General features: G+C 58.1%; 2 protein-coding genes across 11 annotated transcripts in view; one reads left to right on the plus strand and one right to left on the minus strand.

The window, feature by feature from the left end:
- The window catches only part of CHLSN (cholesin), a 98,515-nt gene that overhangs the window by 55,444 nt on the left and 25,063 nt on the right, over positions 1 to 18,008 (plus strand). The window lies entirely within an intron of this gene.
- Positions 603 to 17,563, minus strand: GPR146 (G protein-coupled receptor 146). 4 transcript variants are annotated; one of them, XM_081035711.1, is made up of 3 exons: positions 17,443 to 17,560; positions 13,064 to 13,237; positions 603 to 4,283 (listed from the first exon to the last, which is right to left on the minus strand). In XM_081035711.1, exon 3 carries the CDS (start codon positions 4,264 to 4,266, stop codon positions 3,265 to 3,267), a length of 1,002 nt encoding a protein of 333 aa, XP_080891837.1. In that variant the 5' UTR covers positions 4,267 to 4,283; positions 13,064 to 13,237; positions 17,443 to 17,560; the 3' UTR covers positions 603 to 3,264. The 4 variants fall into 4 exon arrangements, with proteins under 4 accessions (XP_080891837.1, XP_080891836.1, XP_080891835.1 ...); XM_081035710.1 differs by lacking the exon at positions 13,064 to 13,237 and having other exon boundaries at positions 17,443 to 17,563; XM_081035709.1 differs by lacking the exons at positions 13,064 to 13,237; positions 17,443 to 17,560 and adding an exon at positions 9,376 to 9,467.

The raw sequence follows: 18,008 nt of genomic DNA on the forward strand, positions 1-18,008 counted from the left end.
GTCCTGAGGGCAGTTGTGCCGTGGGGGAGCTTGTGAGCGCTGATGGAAAGCAGCCAGTGCTGCTCTGGGCAGTGGGGAGGGTGGACTGGCCTGGCCCCTGGCTTCAGAAGGCAAACACAGCACCACGGGCGGGAGGAGAAAGGGCAGATTCCTGCTGCACGTGATGGATGGCAGGGGTGAGGAGCCCGGGCTGAGGCCGGTAGCCTCGGGCGAGTTTGAGCAGGGGTCCCCGACCTGGTGAGGAGCGGGCTGCCAGCAAGATGACATCGTAGCTGAGGTGCCTAGTGGGTCAGGGAACAGGAGAGAAACAAAGGAGGTGCAGCCAGCGTGCTGATGGCTGGGGGCGCAGGGCTCATCTCGTCTCCGCTGGGTTTGCGCGGGTGGCTCCCTGACAGAAAGTGAAAAACCTTGAAGGTTCTCTGAATTAACAACCTTCAGTCCCGTGGTAGCTGGAATTTAGATCTCTCAGTCCCGCTTTGCTCACTAGTGCAGACTGCACTGTGAGAAAGGTGGAGGGCGCCACACTCTCGGGCCGTGCTCTCCAGCAGAGACGCCTGTGTGCCTACGAGGCCAGCAGAATAAGGCAGGGTCATGAAGTGCTTTCAACTGCATGTGCTTTATTCATGTAAAGTGGGCGTGTTCCAATTGACTTAATTCCTAGACCATTCACTTATTCATCCATTTCTCAAAGTCCTGTGTGCAAAGCGATGCTATCTATCCATGGGTGAGACAGGCCCCTTCAGAAAGGCAGGAGGACCAGTGGGTGAGAGGACCTGGGATGGCGGGAGCTCTGCCAGGCGGCTCCCGCGTTTGCCTGAAGCCACAGTAGAGTTGCTAGAACCACCAGGATGCCCTCGGGTCTGCTCTCACTAGGGTGTGGCCAGTAATTTCTGAATTACATTTGGTGAGCCGAGGGCCTGTCCTTTTGCTAGCCTCCGGCCGACTTACACAACACGTGCTGGAGACGCCCTCTGTCTCCATTTCAGAACGGCTGGTCTGGGCACGTGTTCAACTGGAGGCTACTGGTTCGACTGACAGAACTGTAGAAAGGGGCTACAGAGAAGGAAGTAAAGAGGCTGAGTTTACATTATGAGGGAAATACCGATGGCACTTGGTGTTGTTTCCTGATATACATTACATACCCCTGGAAATACACGTTTTAAGAACTCAGAAATTAGATAATAAGCATCAAATAATTTAATAGTCTTCAAATGTGTGGGGTTTTCCTTCAGCGGCTCCTTCTCATGTACATAGGACTTCAGGCAGATGGTGCAGCCGTTAGGGCAGACACCACGAGATGAGAAAGCCCAGGTCTCCTGCGTAGTTTCACACTCGAGAACTTGACGTGTAAAGTGACTTCTTAGTAACTGATTCCTGGTTTATACTTTGTCAAGTACTTTTTGTAAAGAATCAATGCTTGGTTTCTTGACATATCTGCCAAAATTAGCAATAGACCCAGTTTCCCAAAGTAAATTTTATAACCTGTAGGAAGCAAACTCAATGTCAATGTCACCTTTTGGAATCTTACTGAAGCTTAGCAAGGTAGCTGAGTTTTGTGGATTAACAGAAACAAGATCATTAATCGAAACATTATAATAGTCAAGAAGGGCTAGTAGCAGAATTAGTGACCTGGGAACCTAAAGTGGAAAAGCTTGTATCCTGGCATCTTGCAAACTCATTCGAAGAAACATAGTGATTGGTTAAAAAATAACGACTGAGCTTACACTCTGCCCTAGCTTCTTCCAAAGAGCTCCTCGTTCCCCTCTGAGTAACTCAGATTCTGTCCATTTCTTGGTGACGTGGCAAAAGTCCTGGGAACCAGACGTTCTGGGGGAGTAAGAGAAGGGCAGGTCATTCCAGACTCATCCAGGATGAGCTCAGCACAGAATGTCACCAGCAGGTGTCGGATGCAGAGGGGGTCTCGGGGTTCGTGGGGCTTCAGAGGGAAGGGGAGGGTGGAGGCTTGCTCCTGGCGCCCCATGGACCTGTGCTGGCGTGGGTGGGCCTGGGGCGGCCCCATCATCACCCCGATCTCCCTCAGAAAGGTGCTCTGGTCCCACCGCGGGTCAGGATACGCGACCATTTTGCTGCAGATGAAAAATGTCTGAGTTTGGGGCTTTTGGTGTTTCAAAATTGGGATCAGAGGTCTGTGGCCTATATTGTAATCATAGGGCTTGGGGTACAGGGTGTGTCGGAGGGGGAGGCGTGTGGGGAACCTGTGCTGAGCTGCCCACACGTGCAGCGACCTCTAGTAAGCAGGCAGCCTTGGGTCACCCTCCACGTAAACTAAGCAGGATCTGACACATGAAGGTGGGGATCGCGTCCGTGCTTGGGAGCTGGTCACGTCTGTGGTGCCAGCCCAGACCAGATGGCAGATGGCGCTCAGTCTTCAGGGGTCTCCCATGGGCAGGCAACTTGCCGCTGTTGGATCAGGTTAGAAATCCTAGCAGCGCTTTCTTCAGTTTTGTGTACACTGTGGGGAGCTGGTGTAGGACAGACCCACAGTGGAAGTTGGTGCTGTCACCTGAGGTGTCACAGGTTTAAGGGACATCTGGCGGGTCAGGGCAGAGCCTCAGTGCCACTAAGTGTCCCTGCCTGAAACCAGCACACCGACTCTTCCTTCCCTTGTGGAATACTTGGCCACCCTGCGTGTGACGCAGGTGTGTCCGGGCAGGCCCAGCCGCGCGTGGCGAGGGGCCCTTCAGTAGCCCAGGCCACCACCCTGTGGGTGGGTGTGTTTTTCACACTGTCTCCTTCATTTTAATACTCTGACTTTTCTTTCAAACACGTTTTATAAACACATAAACGAGGGGAGAATGAAGTAATTGAACAATACAAACAGCATAAATACTGGCTTGATTTCCACCACTCCATTTGGAAAGGCCCCTCCAGGAGGCTGCAGGAAGTAGGCTGAGGGCTCAGACCTGCAGGGGGGCATGTGGGAGCGACGCACACGCCTCCGGGGCCCGTGAGCCCCGCAGCTGCAGCTCATCTTCACACCGGCACCTGTGGCCTGGCGCAGAGTGGACTTTTGGGACAAACACAGAAAAACATCTAGGGGACACGCCTATGCTGTTCTTCATTCATGCCTCAGTGCGTCTCCTTCTGGGGACGAGACTGAGGGCGTGCAGTGACAAAGTGCTATGCATGCAGTTGAGACGTCAGCCACCACCTCTCCAGGACGTGAGCCCCAGGAGGGAGGAGCGACGGCTTGGGTTCGGCCGCGGCGTGCGGGGCCGCCTCCCCCGGCCACCCGGCCAGCACCTAGGCCAGCACCTGCTGTAGCCCCGCCTGGTCTGGGGAGCAGCTCCGGCGGCCACAGCGCACTTTCTTTATGAGGCGCCGCAGCTTGCCCGGGAAGCTTCTGTCGATGCAGCGGTAGAGCAGGGGCGTCACGGAGCTGCTGGAGAACGCCAGGAACCTGGACACGTCCTTGGCGAACAGCAGCACCCCCAGCTGCTGCCCGTCCACAGGCCTTCCCCGCAGGGCCAGGACCGTGTGCCCCAGGAGCGTCAGGTAGTGCGGCGTCCAGAGCCCAAACTGCGTGCACACGGTGGCCACTAGGAGCCTGTGCACCGAGGGGTCCAGCCGCCCTGAGTCACGGTCCAGGGGTGTGTCCTCCTTCTGGACCCGGGAGATGAGCACGAGCGCGTGGAGCACGGCCAGGCTGGGCACCAGGTACCCGACGACCACCACGATGGCGTCAGCGGCCTGCGTGTGGCGCAGCTGGGTGCACTCCACGACCCTGGTGGCCACGTGGCTGCACACATAGAAGAGCAGAGAGGAGAAGCTGGTGAGCAGGGCGCCGCCCCACACAAAGCCGCACACGTGCCTGGTGTTGTAGACGCTGGCCATGTAGGTGCGCGGCAGGGCCCGCTCGATGTAGTAGTCCAGGCTGAGCAGGGCCGTGGAGTACATGGTCACCAGGGAGCACACGTTGAACAGCACCAACAGCGTGACATGCAGCTCGCTGCCGAAGCCCCACAGCGCCCAGCCCGAGGCGCTGGGGCCCAACAGGTACGCGGGTGCCAGGGCGCTGAGCACCAGGCCCGCCACGGCCATGTTCACGAAGTACACGTCGGGCATGGTCATGCTGCTCTGGTCCTGCAGGTTGGCCAGCACCAGCAGCGCATTGTAGGCCAGGCCGACCGGGACGCCGACCGCCAGGTAGAGCAGGGAGCACACGGACAGGACCAGGTGGAAGGGCTGGCAGAGCGGTGGGTCCTCGCCCCTCCCTGTGCCGTTGGGCAGGCCGCAGGGCCACATGGCGCCGGCTGGCTGGGCTGTGGGAAAGCAGCGGCAGGTGAGTTGTTAGCTCGAGCCCGAGCCCCAGGCCTGCGACCCTCAGAAAGGCAGAGGGCACAGGAAAAGCCTAAAACGCGCACGGGAACAGTCAGAGCCTAAAAGGAAATTCTGTCCCGAGTGTTTCCTATGAAAGTGACATTGCCATCGTGAGATACCCATCTCAGTCCTGAGCTAGGCTGTCGCACCAGGAAGGTCCTGGTGCTGCCATAATCCTAATGAGCACGGCATGTGTTCCTAACACGCTTCTGAGAGACCCCTGGGGCTACTCTGGGGAAGTTGTGTCCTGCCCGGGCGGGAGGCCCCACCTGCTCGCCCTCCTCAGCAGTGGCTGGCACAGTTCCGGGGCTTCAGGGACACTCTGCAGGGCCCCTGCCGCCCGGAGCCCCGTCCTGCCAGCTCGGTGCACAGGCTGTGGCTTGGCTTGCAGCACATCCACCCACCTGCCCCCCCTCTCAACCTTATTCCTGAAAAGTGGGACTAAAAAGACACAGAGCCACAGGGCCGCTGGCGCATCAGCCCACACAGCCTCTGCAGGACACCGGGGGCCGCAGCGCACGTGCTGTCACAGGCCTTGTGGTGACAGGTGGTGGATCAGCCGAGGTCAGGAAAGGCCTGCAGGGAAGGCAGGGGCGGGCCTGAGACCTGACTGCCCACTCACTGCCCGGCGCTCTGCCTCACGGGCCCCTCCGCAGCCTTTCTGCCAATGAGGACACAGCCCTGCCTTCCGGCATCAGTCCGGCCCTTCTCGGTGTGCCGTGTGCCATGTACGTGGGAATCGTACAGCCCCTCTGCCCCACCCTCTCACCTGTGTCTGGTAGTCAGAAACCCACCCTGTCTCAGGGCGCCTGGGTGGCACCGGGGGCACACGTGAGCAGATATGTGACCAGGTGCACACCGTGCAGGTGTACGTGACCGGCGGTGCGCCTTGAGCTGAGCCGAGAGCAGGAGGTGCTAAGCCAGGGCAGCTGTGTACCCCACTGCTTCTGGGAAGATGCCTGGCACATGGGGTTGGAGTCCTCAGAGGGAGTGTGTGTGTGTATGTGTGTCCCCTGGCACGGCCCGGGACGCTCAGGTGGAAACTGCTGAAAACCCTCGGTGAACCTGGGACTTCCTGGGATGGACAGTGCCTGTGAGCCTGCTGAGGTGCCGCACGGAGAGGGGTGGACGGGAGTGGGCGTTGGCCCTGGCGCCTTCTTGCCTCGCAGGCTGCACCCAGATGGACTGGGACAGGGTGGCCTGTCTGTTCCAGCAGGTGGGAGGCCTGGGTACACAGCTTGGCATTAAGGATCAGAGTGAGAATTGGCAGGTGGGGCTGTGATACAAAGAAAGAACAGAGCTGTCACCGTCTTTGGAGGGAAACCTTACATTCAAAATGTAGTCTGGCCCAAGCACATCTCCTGCCCACAGACAAAGAGATCCTCTCAGAAAGCAGACGTGTTTCGCAAGCTCAGGCCAGCTTGCGAATAGCCAGCCCTGCCCATGTGGGCACCGGCCCCACCCCAGGGATCGTGGCTCAGGGACCAAACGTGGTGACACGGAGGAAGGGTTCTGGCCTGTGGACAGTCTAGTGGGTCATGCTCGCCCACAAACCTTTTGCACTGCCCGCCATGTCCCGCCACCATGCGTGTGCCAAGGCCGCAGGCGTGAGTGAGGAGGGATGGCCTGCCACCATGGGCCTGGGGGGGTGATGAAGGCAATGGGGGGCCGCTCCCCCAAGAGGACTACATCTGCCAGTGTCCCCCACATCTGACCACCGGGGGGGTGAATTCTGTTCAGGGGCAGATGGGAGAGACACTGAGTGCAATGAGTGCCACCCAGCGCCTGAGCTGATGGGCGTCGGGGATAATGACGGTGCCAGGCTGCCACACATGGTGGTGACGTCACTTCAGGAGAAGTGCCTGCTCCACAGCAAGGACGCAGTTCCTTAGATCTGGCCAGTGCTCCTCAGCCTGTGGGGCTGGATTCCAGAGGAGAAGGTGTGCCAGGTGGGCAGCGCTCCCAGCGCGAGCCCCACCTGGCATGGTTCCTGCGGGGGGGTCCAGTTTGGTGTCTCCTCCCGGAACGCCTCTAGAGGCGGCCGATGTTTCTTTTCATGTGCTTGCTCCTCCTCCATCTCAGGGCTCCTGCCCACCGAGCCACGGGAGCCCATGCTTGTGGGGCTTGTTCACCAGATGTCACTGGCCTTAAGTCCCCAGGAAACACTGTATTCTTGTGGCCACTGGGGACATCTGTCACCCCAGAGTGGCCTGTACATGCTGTGACTAGCCCACGACCAAACCCCCACTGCTTGGGAAGTTCCCACCGATTCTCGCTGCCAACCTCCCTCCCCCTCTGGGGACAGAAGGTAGAGGCTGTAGCCCCTGAAAAGGAAGGGTCCTCCGCTACCACTGGGACAGGCGCCGTGGCGTTGGGGGCATTTGCCAGCAGAAGACACGAGCTCCGCCTGCTGTCCGAGACCATGGCGCAGGAAGACACACTCACCGTCCTACAGACCTGTCCCCTTCAGTCCCCCACTCCCATTACCCTCCCTTTCAGCTCACCAGCTCAGACGGGGTCTGCCTCTGCCCAGTGCCTCCCCAACTTCTCAGCGGGCTAGCTTCCAGCACGGCAGGAGCTGCACCAAGCCACCACCCCTCACCTTTATTCCTCCACCCACATGTCCTGTGCCTGGACCGCAGACCCCATCAGTAGTGACTGCAGCACAGAGGGCCCGTCCGCTGTCAGACAGCCGTGGACGGGAGCTTCCTGGCACGCGTGAGTGCATGTGTGCGAGTCAGCCGGGGCCCAGTGTGGAAACGCACCCCTTGTTTTTCCCCAGTAAATTACTCACACAGCTCCTGCCTCCCTTGGCAGGCGTGGCGGCCCCTCCCTATCTCTGTTTACAGCTGGTTTCAAGGAATGAGGGGCTGTGCCTGGAAGAGCAGCATGGTGCTCAGGCTGAGCTCGGCCCAGGGCCCAGGCCCACGAGGGCACATTCAATGACAGGCTCCTTTTCCCTCGAGGAGATAAACCAGATATCTGTCGTCGGGAACTAAGGGCCTCACGGGGCCTGTGCCGCAGAGAGGAGCCCAGTGCTTTCACTCGGGCAGGGGCACAAAAGCGTGGAGGCCCAGGGCAGCTCAGAACTGAAGTCCAGGCCCGAACGCGGATGAACGGAGCCGGCGCCCAGGAGGCCCAGGAATCGCGCTCCACCAGCAGATGGAGTTGCCTGCTCATCTGTCTGTCTCCGTGGGGCCCCTGGGCAGCTGAACTGCCAATGGCCGGCTGTGAGGGGCAGCAAGAAGGATGACCAGTGAGGGGCTGGCACTGGGCTCAGACTGGCTGTGTTCGGGAAATCGTCATGTGGAATCAAAGCTGAGAATTTCCTTCGTGCGCTCACATTCCTGTGGCCCCGGCGTTGCTCTTGCGGGATGGGAGGCGGTGACTGTCCCTGCTGGGCTTTCCGTCAGAGATGTGCCTGAGTGTTACTGGCAGCTCGAAAAACAGAATTTGTAAACCTTATCCTGTGAGCTAGAGGTGGCGTCTGGGTGCAGTTTTCTTACAGATCAGTTATGAGGATGATTTCAAACGCAGATTCTAAGCTAAAAGATACCGGTTTTCATTCACTTTCAGTCTAAAAATGACACACGTTGCTTTCTGTTCTGGTGTTCTTCGCAGGGGTACCCCATGTCTCCAGGTGTGAGAGCTCTCTATTACATGCAGGGGTCTGGCATTCTGCAGTGGGCAACCTTCACCCTTACCCATGTGAGGTCAGAGGATGGGAGTGCAGGAAGGAGACACCTCTGATCTGAGTGGGCCTCCAGGCAGCTCCCTGGGCTGCAGAGGGTCCTATGGGCCGGCCCAGGCGGAGGCAGAAGCTGGGCTGCCTGCCCTCCTGTTTCCTCAGTCACCTCACTTCCCTCTGTGAGCTCTGTTTTGTGAGTCCAGGAACAGGGAGCAGAGACTTCCCGTGTTGGCCATCTGGGAAGAGGGAGGGCCTGACAACAATGGCGTGACTCCCGCCCTCTGGCACCGGCCTTGCAAGGCAGGCTCTGTCCATTTCCTTCCTGAGAAAGAGGAACTTGCGGCGCAGAGATGGATTCCAGGAAGGGCCCTCTCTGCTTCTCTGTCCCCAGAGACAGGACAGCGGAGGGAAGGCAGCCCAGCCCAACCCACCTAGGGCTCTTCCTGGTGAGTGCCTCCAAGGGCCGGTGCTTAGAGCACTCCCTGCTCTGCCAGCCATCATCTACAAAGCAGCCACATTCTCACCGTCACCTGCGGTGGCCCTCAGCTGAAGGGGGTTGGGGTCAGTGAGGACCCCAGTGGGCTCTTGTTCAGCCTGGCCTTGGGAACAGGCCCATCCGTCCTCACACCCCACCTTGGACTGTCCGCATACCTCAGCTCAGAGCCGTCCCCCCAGTGCACTGCGCTGCTCCCCGAGCCTCCCCGCCTCCTGGGCCTGCCCCTCTTTCTCCCACCCGACCAGCGTCCGGGCTGCTCACTCCCTATGCCCCTGCCTTCCACGCTGGGCCTCTGCCAAGCCGCCTCCAGACTCGCTGGCTCATTTGGCCACCTTCCCCCTTCTCAGCACTGCCGCTCCCCGGTTCTTTCGGAGCTAGCACCCACTTACAGTGCCCTCCCAGTGCCCACAGCGACAGCCCGTCCACACCCCTGCGTCAGACCAGGCACCAGCAGTGGCCAGCCTGTCCTGCCTCTCCAGGACTGCGCCCCGAGTCCACCGTGTCCTCCCGCTCTCAGCACTGCTTCCCCCTCGCCCTTGCTCAGCCACATGGACTCCCACTCCTGCCAGGCCGCTGTCTCCCCTCAGCTGGGTGCTGGGTCTGTCTCCGAGCTGGAGCCCCTTCCAGACTTCACTCCACTGGGACCCAGGAACACAGGAAGTACCTGTGTGCTAACTTGGGGTCTCCCCAGAGCAAACAAGCCCAGACTCGCTGTCCTCCCTGCCCCCCACCTCCATCTCCACGGGGAGGCCGACCCCTCCTCCTCGGGGTCCTGTCCTTGTGAGAGGCCCGTGGTTGCTTCCTCTGCATGTGCTCTCCGGCGAGCTGGGTCCTTGGGGTGGGGGCACACCTGGCCTGTGCCAGCCGACCATCTGCTCGGGCGGGATGTGGCCCTGGGCCGGGGAGCGGCTGCAGGCGTCCTGCACGCTGAGGCTGGCCTGCTGTGTCAGGCGCTGGCATCTGGCAGGGGAAGGAGAGGGAGGCGGCCCCTCAGGCCAGGGCCTCCCACATGCCTGGGGTTGTCCAAGACGGTCCCAGGTATTCTTTGACTGTTTGTCCTGTGAGATGATTCGTGAATGATCTCTCATTCTGAGGGATTTGTTTGTTTTATTTCCTAATCCCACTCGGAGAGAAGAAACCCTCCAGACTGTAAGGACTGGGCTGGTCTTGGCAGCGCCCGCTCCCTTTCCCGCTCCAGGCGTGGCTGGGGTGGAACAGGCTTGACCAGTCTAGTGCAAATGGGATGGAAAGGCCTTTACAGCTTTGGGCAGGTGGTTCCAGGCCTGTGGGCCAGCAGTGGACGGGAGGGAGGAGAGCAGGCAGGAGGCCAGCCCGGTGGAAGCAGAGAGAGCAGCTCACGTCAGGAGGGTGCTGGGCCCCAGCCACGTCTGTGCGCAGCAGACTCCCCGACCGGTTGGCGGGCGGGCGGTCGGGCGGTCGGGCGGTCGTTCGGGCAAGTTTCCCTGTGCTTCTGCCCCCAGGCTTCAGCCACTGCTGCTCGCTGTGGGTCTCCTCTCCGCTCTTCCAAGCTGGCTGCGTGCATCGCAGAGAGGACAGCCTTGGAGAGGCTAGAGGTCACATGTGTTTTCAAAATACAGGAACACCTGAGAGGACCCCAAGTCAGGCAACACTCCTGATGCCTGAGGCTGGCCTGGCCTCCTGGTTTGGAGGGGTTTCTTCTTTGTGAGGGGGTGGGGAAGCACACAGACCTCCCTGTTATGGGTGACGGGGGTTGTGTGAACCCTGAAAGGGAACAGAGCTGTGGCCATTTCCTCCACAGGCCAGAGGGGGCCCCTCACGGACCCCAGCGGCCTTACCCTTTAGAGGAAAGCGAGGCCAGAGTTTCATGTCAGAAAAGCTAGAGCCCCATGTGTGTCATTTGCTGCCTTGCACTGCCATCCGGGCCTCTGTGGTGGCGTGGGGGTGTGACCTCAGGCCAGTGTGTCAGAAGGGCGTGGGAATCCAGCAGCCCCTCCAACAGGGCAGGGCAGACCTGGTGAGCGCCTGCGGATGGCTGAGAGGCCAGTGGGCGCACATGTGCTGGTCTGTCTGTCCGAGCATCTGCCAGAGCCTGCTCTCCTGGCTCCTCACCTGGGCCTGTGTGTCGTCTGCTGGGTGACAGTCATTCATCACAAATGCTCTTCTGCATAAAGGAGAAGTGGCCCTCCAGGTTCCCCTCCTCAGGAAGATGTTCCTAAGCCCAGGAAGGCACTCAGCACCTGGTCAGCTGTGCTCCCTTGGCCATGCTCCCTCGGCCACAGGTCGGGGGCTCTTGGGCTGGCTTCTCTGCACCCCGCCAGCACTGCAGAGCTGTCTGTTCCAGGCGTGGCATGTGCAAGTGGCCGAAGCCGGAGGGAGGAATGCCCAAGGGGTCTGACTGCAGACCCCTGGGCCCCGGTGGTGAATGCAGAGCGAGCCCAGCACTGGCAGCATTGCCCCCCTGGGCTGCTGTCATGCTGGCTGGGAGACCCGTGGAGACGTGCCCAGGTCAGGTGGTTCTTGCTCTGTGCTGGGCCCTGAGCAGGTCCTTTTCATCTCTGGTTTCTTCCTTGTGGGTGCCTGCAGGCCCCTGGAGTGTGCCATCTCATGAAGAGTCTCCCATCAGACAGCCGGAGACCCAGAAGCAATACCGGCCTAGGCAAGTGCCGGGCCCACTGCCCTGTCCCACGCTGCAGTGCCAGTGGTGACCAGTGAGCCAGCGTGCTGGGCAGAAAGGGCCCTGTGGCCCTGGGTTAGATTGGAGGCCTGCTGAGGGGAGCCAGGCCACAGAAAGGATGAGCTGACCAGACAGCTGGCAGCATAGGCCACGCCTCTGCCCACCCCAGCAGCAGGTGGCACCGGTGTACATGCTGCAGCTCTGTCTTCACAGGGGTGGGAGTGCCAATTGGCAGCTGCCAGCAGGCCTTGGTGACACAGGGGAACAGACAGTGACAGGTGCTCTGCGCCTGGAGAGAGTGGGGCCTAGGTGTGATGTCTCAGGGCCCCACCGCAACAGGGTGGGTGAAAACGACCCGTCCTGAGTAGCTTTCTTACTTCAAGAAAGCAGCTCCGATTCTGGCACTGCCTGGAGCCCTGGCCACACTCATCCTGCCCCACAGGAGGGCACTTTGAAAGGAACTCCATGAGAAAAGGCTGCTCCTATGAAGACCATGTCCTGTGGACCACAGACAACCCAGTCAGTGCCAGTGAACTGGTCACAACAATGCCACGCCCGGAGGGCCTCCTCCGTTTCCTAGCGTCTCCATGGGGTTGAGTTCAGACTCTTGAAACAATAAGATACTAGAAGAAAGCATAGGTACTACACTTAAGGACCTCAGCCTTAGAGAGGATATTATGAATTTGACCTCAAAGGCAAGCGAATTAAAAGAAAAAAAATCAATGAATGGGACTATATCAAACTAAAAAGCTTCTGCACAGCAAAAGAAACCATCGACAAAACAAAGAGGCAAACAAACGAATGGGAGAAGATATTTGCAAACAACACCTCCGATAGGGGCTAATATCCAAAGTATATAAAGAACTAATACAACTCAACAACAAAAAGCAAATAACCCAATTAAAAAATGGGCAGAGAACCTGAACAAACACTTCTCCCAAGAAGACATGCAAACAGCCAACAGATACATGAAAAAATGCTCAACATCACTAATCATCAGAGAAATGCAAATAAAAACCACAATGAGATATCACCTCACCCCAGTCAGAATGGCTTTCATCAACAAGACAAATAGCAACAAGTGTTGGAGAGGCTGTGGAGAAAAAGGAACCCTCATACACTGTTGGTGGGAATGCAGACTGGTGCAGCCGCTATGGAAGGCAGTGTGGAGGTTCCTCAAGAAATTACGAATAGAATTATCACATGACCCAGCAATCGCTCTCCTGGGTATCTACCCAAAAAGTCTGAAAACATTTATCTATAAAGGTATATGTACCCCTATGTTCAGTGAAGCATTATTTACAATAGCCAGGACATGGAAATGACCAAAGTATCCTTTGAGAGAGGACTGGATAAAGAAGTTGTGGTATATATACACAATGGAATACTACTCGGTCATAACAAAATATGAAGTAATGCCATTTGTGACAACATGGATGGATCTTGAGATTATTATGCTAAGTGAAATAAGTCAGACAGAAAAAGTCGAGAACTATGTGACCTCAGTGATATGTGGGGTATAAAACTGAAAGCAACAAAGGAACAAGACAACCAAACAAGCAAAAACTCACAGACACAGACAACAGTTTAGTGGTTACCAGAGGGTAAGGGGGGAAGCGGGTGGTAGATGAGGGTAAAAGGGGATCAAATATAAGGTGATGGAAGGAGAACTGACTCTGGGTGGTGAGCACACAATGTGAGATATAGATGATGTACACCTGAAATCTATGTAATTTTGTTAACTAATGCCACCCCAGTAAATTTAATAAAACTTAAAAAGGAAAAAACATTAAAAAAAAAAAAAAAGATCTCAGGCTCTGGAGCCAGACTCTGGGACAGACAAGCCCCCAGACTCACGGCTTTGGTGAGGCAGGTAACTTACTGCCTCAGTTTCCCCAGGTTAGGACAATCTTCATGAGACTGTTGGGAGGATTCAGTAAATGCAGCATGCAGAGCACAGAGGGTGGCATGGCCAAGCCCTGGTGTCGGGACGATGAGGGTCCTTCCCAGACCTTCCATGCAGAGGAGGCTGTGGTGTGAAGTTGATCTAAGGGTCCTGTGAATGAACACAGAGGAAGAAGAAACCAGGGCAAGGAGGGGTGAGGACACAAGCCCTGGCACAGCCAAGTGTGAGATCTCACGGGGACAGGACGCCCCCTGGAGAAGGCACACGCTGAGGACCCCACTGTCAGACCACAGAGGCTTCGCTTCCAGTCTGCGGTTGGGTCGGCTCGGGTCTCTACACTACAGGGACCTTCCTGATGTTGCACTCAGCTGGAGCATAAGTCAGCTCTCGCCCAAATTCACGGCTGTCACCGGAATGGGGAGTGGGAGAGGGAACGAGCTTGGGTCTCAGTCCTTTCCGCTTCCTAACTTACGACATTTGGGACTCCTCTGCACAACGGACGCCCTGGTTGCTGGCAAGGGCCACACACCTGCAGGCTGGCTGTTAGCAGCACTCTGAGGCCAGCCTTGGCGTCTTCCTATGCCTTTCTGGAAAGAGCCCCAAATGGCATAAACCAGCCTGGCACAAGTGCATGTCTGTAGGCAACTCAAATGAACTTCGCTAAAACCCAGAACTAAAGGAAATTGTGATCTCCACGGAAACAGGAGGCCAGGAATGGTCAGAGCAACAGGCAGAATGGGAGCAACGGCTGAGGTGACACGGGCGCAGGGGCCCCACCACCCGGGAAGCCTGGTGTGCATGTGTGTGCACACACAAGTGTGAAAATGTACACACACAGCCAGCAGAAATGAGAAACCAGCAAGGAGCCATGCTTCCCCAGGCAGCTGAACCAGAGGCTCTAACCTCACCTTTTGCGTGCGTCCTGGCCTCTGTCATCAGGAAGCTCTGTCCCTGTGTTCAGGGTCCGGCAGAGCAGGCCTGCCACTGTTACACGGAGGGGGCCCGTCTCACTGCTGTGTTTGCGCATGCTGGTCCCCTTCCTTGTTTCCCCAACTGCTCAGCCAGGACTGACTCAGCCCTGAGTTTCCCTTCGGCATCAGCACCTGGGGTCCCTCCCTGACTGCTGTCTCCACAGCCTGGATAGGCAGCCCCATGAGCTGTGTCCCTCTCTCCCACCTCGTGAGAGCTTGCAGGGGCCTTTTCTGGGTTTGTGGCCTGCAGCTGGGCTGGCTCGGTCTGGGAAGAGATGCACTGAGATGAGTAGAAGGGAGGGCAAAGGGTGTGAGAGCCTCCTGGGGCCCCGACAGACAGCGGTGTCCCTCTGACACGTCCGAGACCTGGATGTGGGCACAGGAGGTGAGGCGGACAGGGGTCCTATTCACCTGCTGTGCATACTGAGACTCACCCTGAGATGAATGTTCACCTGAGACGAATGTTCTGGAACAATCAAAATGCTTTGAAAAGGACTCCTGAGTATTTATTTCCTTTGTAATAATGGGCAGAGGCTTTAGCTACAATTAACATCCAGCTGGTAGAAGCCAGACACTCTGGAAAGGCTGCTGTTTTCATAGGTCTTTCAGTGTAGAGAGCTTACTACACAGATTCCTGTCACAAAAGCCATGCCTTCCTGGGGGGTGACAAGAAATGGTTCATTCTAGAGATGGGCTGTTTGGATTTGTGTAGCTGTTTGCTTTTTAGGGTTCTAAATTGCAGAGTGGTGACAGTGAGCCCAGCAACCTGGCTCAGATGCGTAAACAAAGAGCTGCCTCTCTCCATGGAAGGGAGCGGCATGTTTGCTGGCTCAGGAAGGGCAGTGGGGTACTGAGACCCGGCAGCTGGGCCTGGCCCGTGGGCAGCAGGGCGCCTCTCCTGGAGAAGACGGGACACATGTCCTGTTGTTCATGGGACACTCATTACTTGGACTTTTTTGTTCCCTGAGTAATTCAGTTTGAAGCTACTGCTCAATCCAGGTACAGCAGACCCGGAAAAAAACAAACAAAAAGAGGCTCCCTCAGAAATTCAAGGGCTGGGCTGCAAATAGCTCAGGTCTCCATTTCAGAGTCTGGGCAGGCCTTGCACCCCATCTGGGCTCCCCACCTACCCTGGTGTGCTCTTACCACAGATCCTATCAGCACCCCGGTTCTTTCCGGGAGGTGGCGGGGAGAAGCCAGCTAGTTATTTTTACTTGTAACAGTTGCTTCCTCAGTTTGCTGGGCTCTAATCAAAACCCGGAAGCTTCTGGGCACACTGCTGGCATGTGGGAGGAAAGGGACCCAAAGTGGGCCTGCTGGGGACGCACAGGACACCCAGCCCTGTGCCACTGGAAGGTCTTCTGTTTGCACGTGGAGGCTCCCTGGGGACTAAACTTAGCTCCTCAGCAGCACGGCATTTTGGCAATTTGAATGACAGGGAAGATTGACTCTGTCCTGTCTCCTCTCCGACGCCTAAGCGGTGTTTGGGGGTCCTCGGCCCGGGAGACCCCATGGACAGAGGCAGCCTTTGCTGCCCAGTCATGCAGAGTGGCTCTAGCCTTCCAGAGCTGGGAGCCAGCAGCCGGCAAGGGAAGCACTGTTTAAGCAAGAAGGAGAGTGGTTCTGTCATGTGTACTCAGTAGCAGCCCTCTGGGACAGGACTCCCCTCCGCCCCCAAAGACAGCCCTGGGATGGGTCCTAAAAGCCAGGTAGCAGTTTTAGGTCAGGGTTCCAAATGACATTCTAGGGGCTGCGAGATGGAGACTCCCCCCCACACACACACAAAAGCAGCATGTCCTTCCTAGCCCATTTCCCCTGCTGGGATCTTTGCAAATGTGTTACTTTTTCATTATACAATAGGTACAGTTTGAACATTGTAATGGAAAACCCCCTGTGCACCCATGTTAGGCGGATGGATGCACTTACCTATCTGTCGTCAACCTACCAGGGGCTTTAGAGTTACAGGGACATCACGTCAGTGTTGACATTTCCATTCTGCCCCAAAGCTGTGTTCCTCTGGGTATTTCCATACCCACTAGAGAGGCAGGACGATGCCGGCACCCTAGCCAAACACCCTTCCACTGTGTGTGGCCCTGACCGCAGGGCTTCCCCACTCAGCCCAGCTTCCTAGCTGTGACATGGCACAGTAGGCACCCACAAAGTATAACCAGGATTTTTAAAAGCCAGTTATCTTTGGAGGCCTTCACCACTTAGGAAGATACCAGAGGTTCTGGCTCGGAGAGCTGGACCCTACAGCAGTTCCTTAAGCAGCGGCCGTGGAGCGAGGACCATGCCCTGGCTGTAACTGCTAGTGCCTCTTCACTCTCAGCGGTGCCGAGCTGGGACCCAGTGAGGCCAAGGGAGGCTCTGGTCACCACGATGCAGGAGCAGGCTGGCAACAGGGTCAGAGCCGTTATGCATAGTCTTGGATTTGCAGCGGCTGCAAAGGAAGTTTCTCGCTGCTTTCCTGAGCGCTGGGCTGTGCTAGATGTTCAGATAGGGGGAAGGAGGCGTCTGCTGCTCAGTTAAGATAAGGAGCTGGTTATCTGAAGGGGAACGGAGCTCTCCAGGGAGTCCATCTTCAGTGGTAAGGGGGGGACCTGAGGAATGAACGCTGTCTGGACTTCAGATACAAAATCACCCTGGGGTTCTGCACAGCTGAGCACTGCGAAGACTGGTTAGATGAACACCCAGACCAGGAGCCAGAGCTGAGTGCAGTTTGACAGTGACTCGGTGTTGGGTGTCTTGTTGCAAGTGATGGGCGTTCGCGGCGGGAGCACTGCCTTCCTCCCAGGTCTCAAGGAGCCTTCCTTGCCCAGGGGCTTATATTATCAAGTGGCCAAGAGTTAACAACAGACTAGATACCTCCATTCACACGGAGTTGCAGAACTCACTAAAAATGTTGTGATCATGAAAGGGGACGAAAACCAGAACCGGGGTGACCCAGGAGGACGCAGTCAGCCCCACAGGACACTTAGAGAACCGGCGCCGCTGCTGGCCCCCCACACAGGCAGCGGATCGCAGCTGCCCCTCCACAGGTTAATGACCGCAGGGCGGCGGCCTGGCCCTGGCTGGCCGCCAGGCTCAGCGCGGCCACAGCGCCCCTCACCCCCCAAGGGGACAGTGCCCTGCACAGGGGACAGCCCCCCATCCCACAAGGGGACAGTGCCGCGCAGCGGGGCAGCGGCCCCCACCCCAAGGGAAGCACTCCGCACGGGGGACAGTGCCCCCACCCCGAGGGGACAGCGCCAGGGCGGGGCCGAGGGACCCGAGCGTCCGAGCGGAGCGCCCGGCCGACGGGGCCGCCGCGGGCTCGCTCTCCGCGCGGGCCGACACCCGGACTGTGCCCGGCCCACCCCGGCTCCCCGTTGGGCGCCCACTCACCGGCTCGCGGGGCCACAGGCGGCGCAGTCGCCGCGGGGTGGGCAGCTCCGGGCTGGGAGGACGCGGCGGGGCTCACGGCGCGCACGCCGCGCGGGGCCTGTGTACACACGTGACCGTCGCCGGCCCCGCCCCTGGCCCGCCCGCCCGCCCAGCAGCAGCCACCGCCGGCCCCGCCCCTTGGCGTGGCCCCGCCCCGGCCGCCCCGCCCCTGGCGCGCGGGCTCGCGCGGTGCTGGCCAGGGTGGCCGGCGACCTTGTGTGACCGGGGTCAGCCGTGTGCAGGACACAGTCTGCGGCCCTGCTGCTGCCATTTGTGCTGAGTCAGCGCGCGCTAATCTGCTGGGGACAGACCCCTCCACCCTCGGGAGGTGGTCATCAGGGCCTTCCCGGAGCACCTGCCCCTCTGCCCCAAAGTGTGCTTGCGGTTTCCAAACTCACCCTTTACTCCCTGGTTTCAGGAATCCTTTGTAAACTGCGCTGATCGCCAGAAACCATTTAAAGAGACAGTGCATTGTTTGCGCCTAATTAACTTTGCAGCTGCGGTTACAGCTAAGTGTTGGGCGTGTT

The sequence above is a fragment of the Rhinolophus hipposideros genome, assembly GCF_964194185.1.
Source record: "Rhinolophus hipposideros genome assembly, chromosome: 23".
In the NCBI taxonomy this organism is placed as follows: Eukaryota; Metazoa; Chordata; class Mammalia; order Chiroptera; family Rhinolophidae; genus Rhinolophus; species Rhinolophus hipposideros.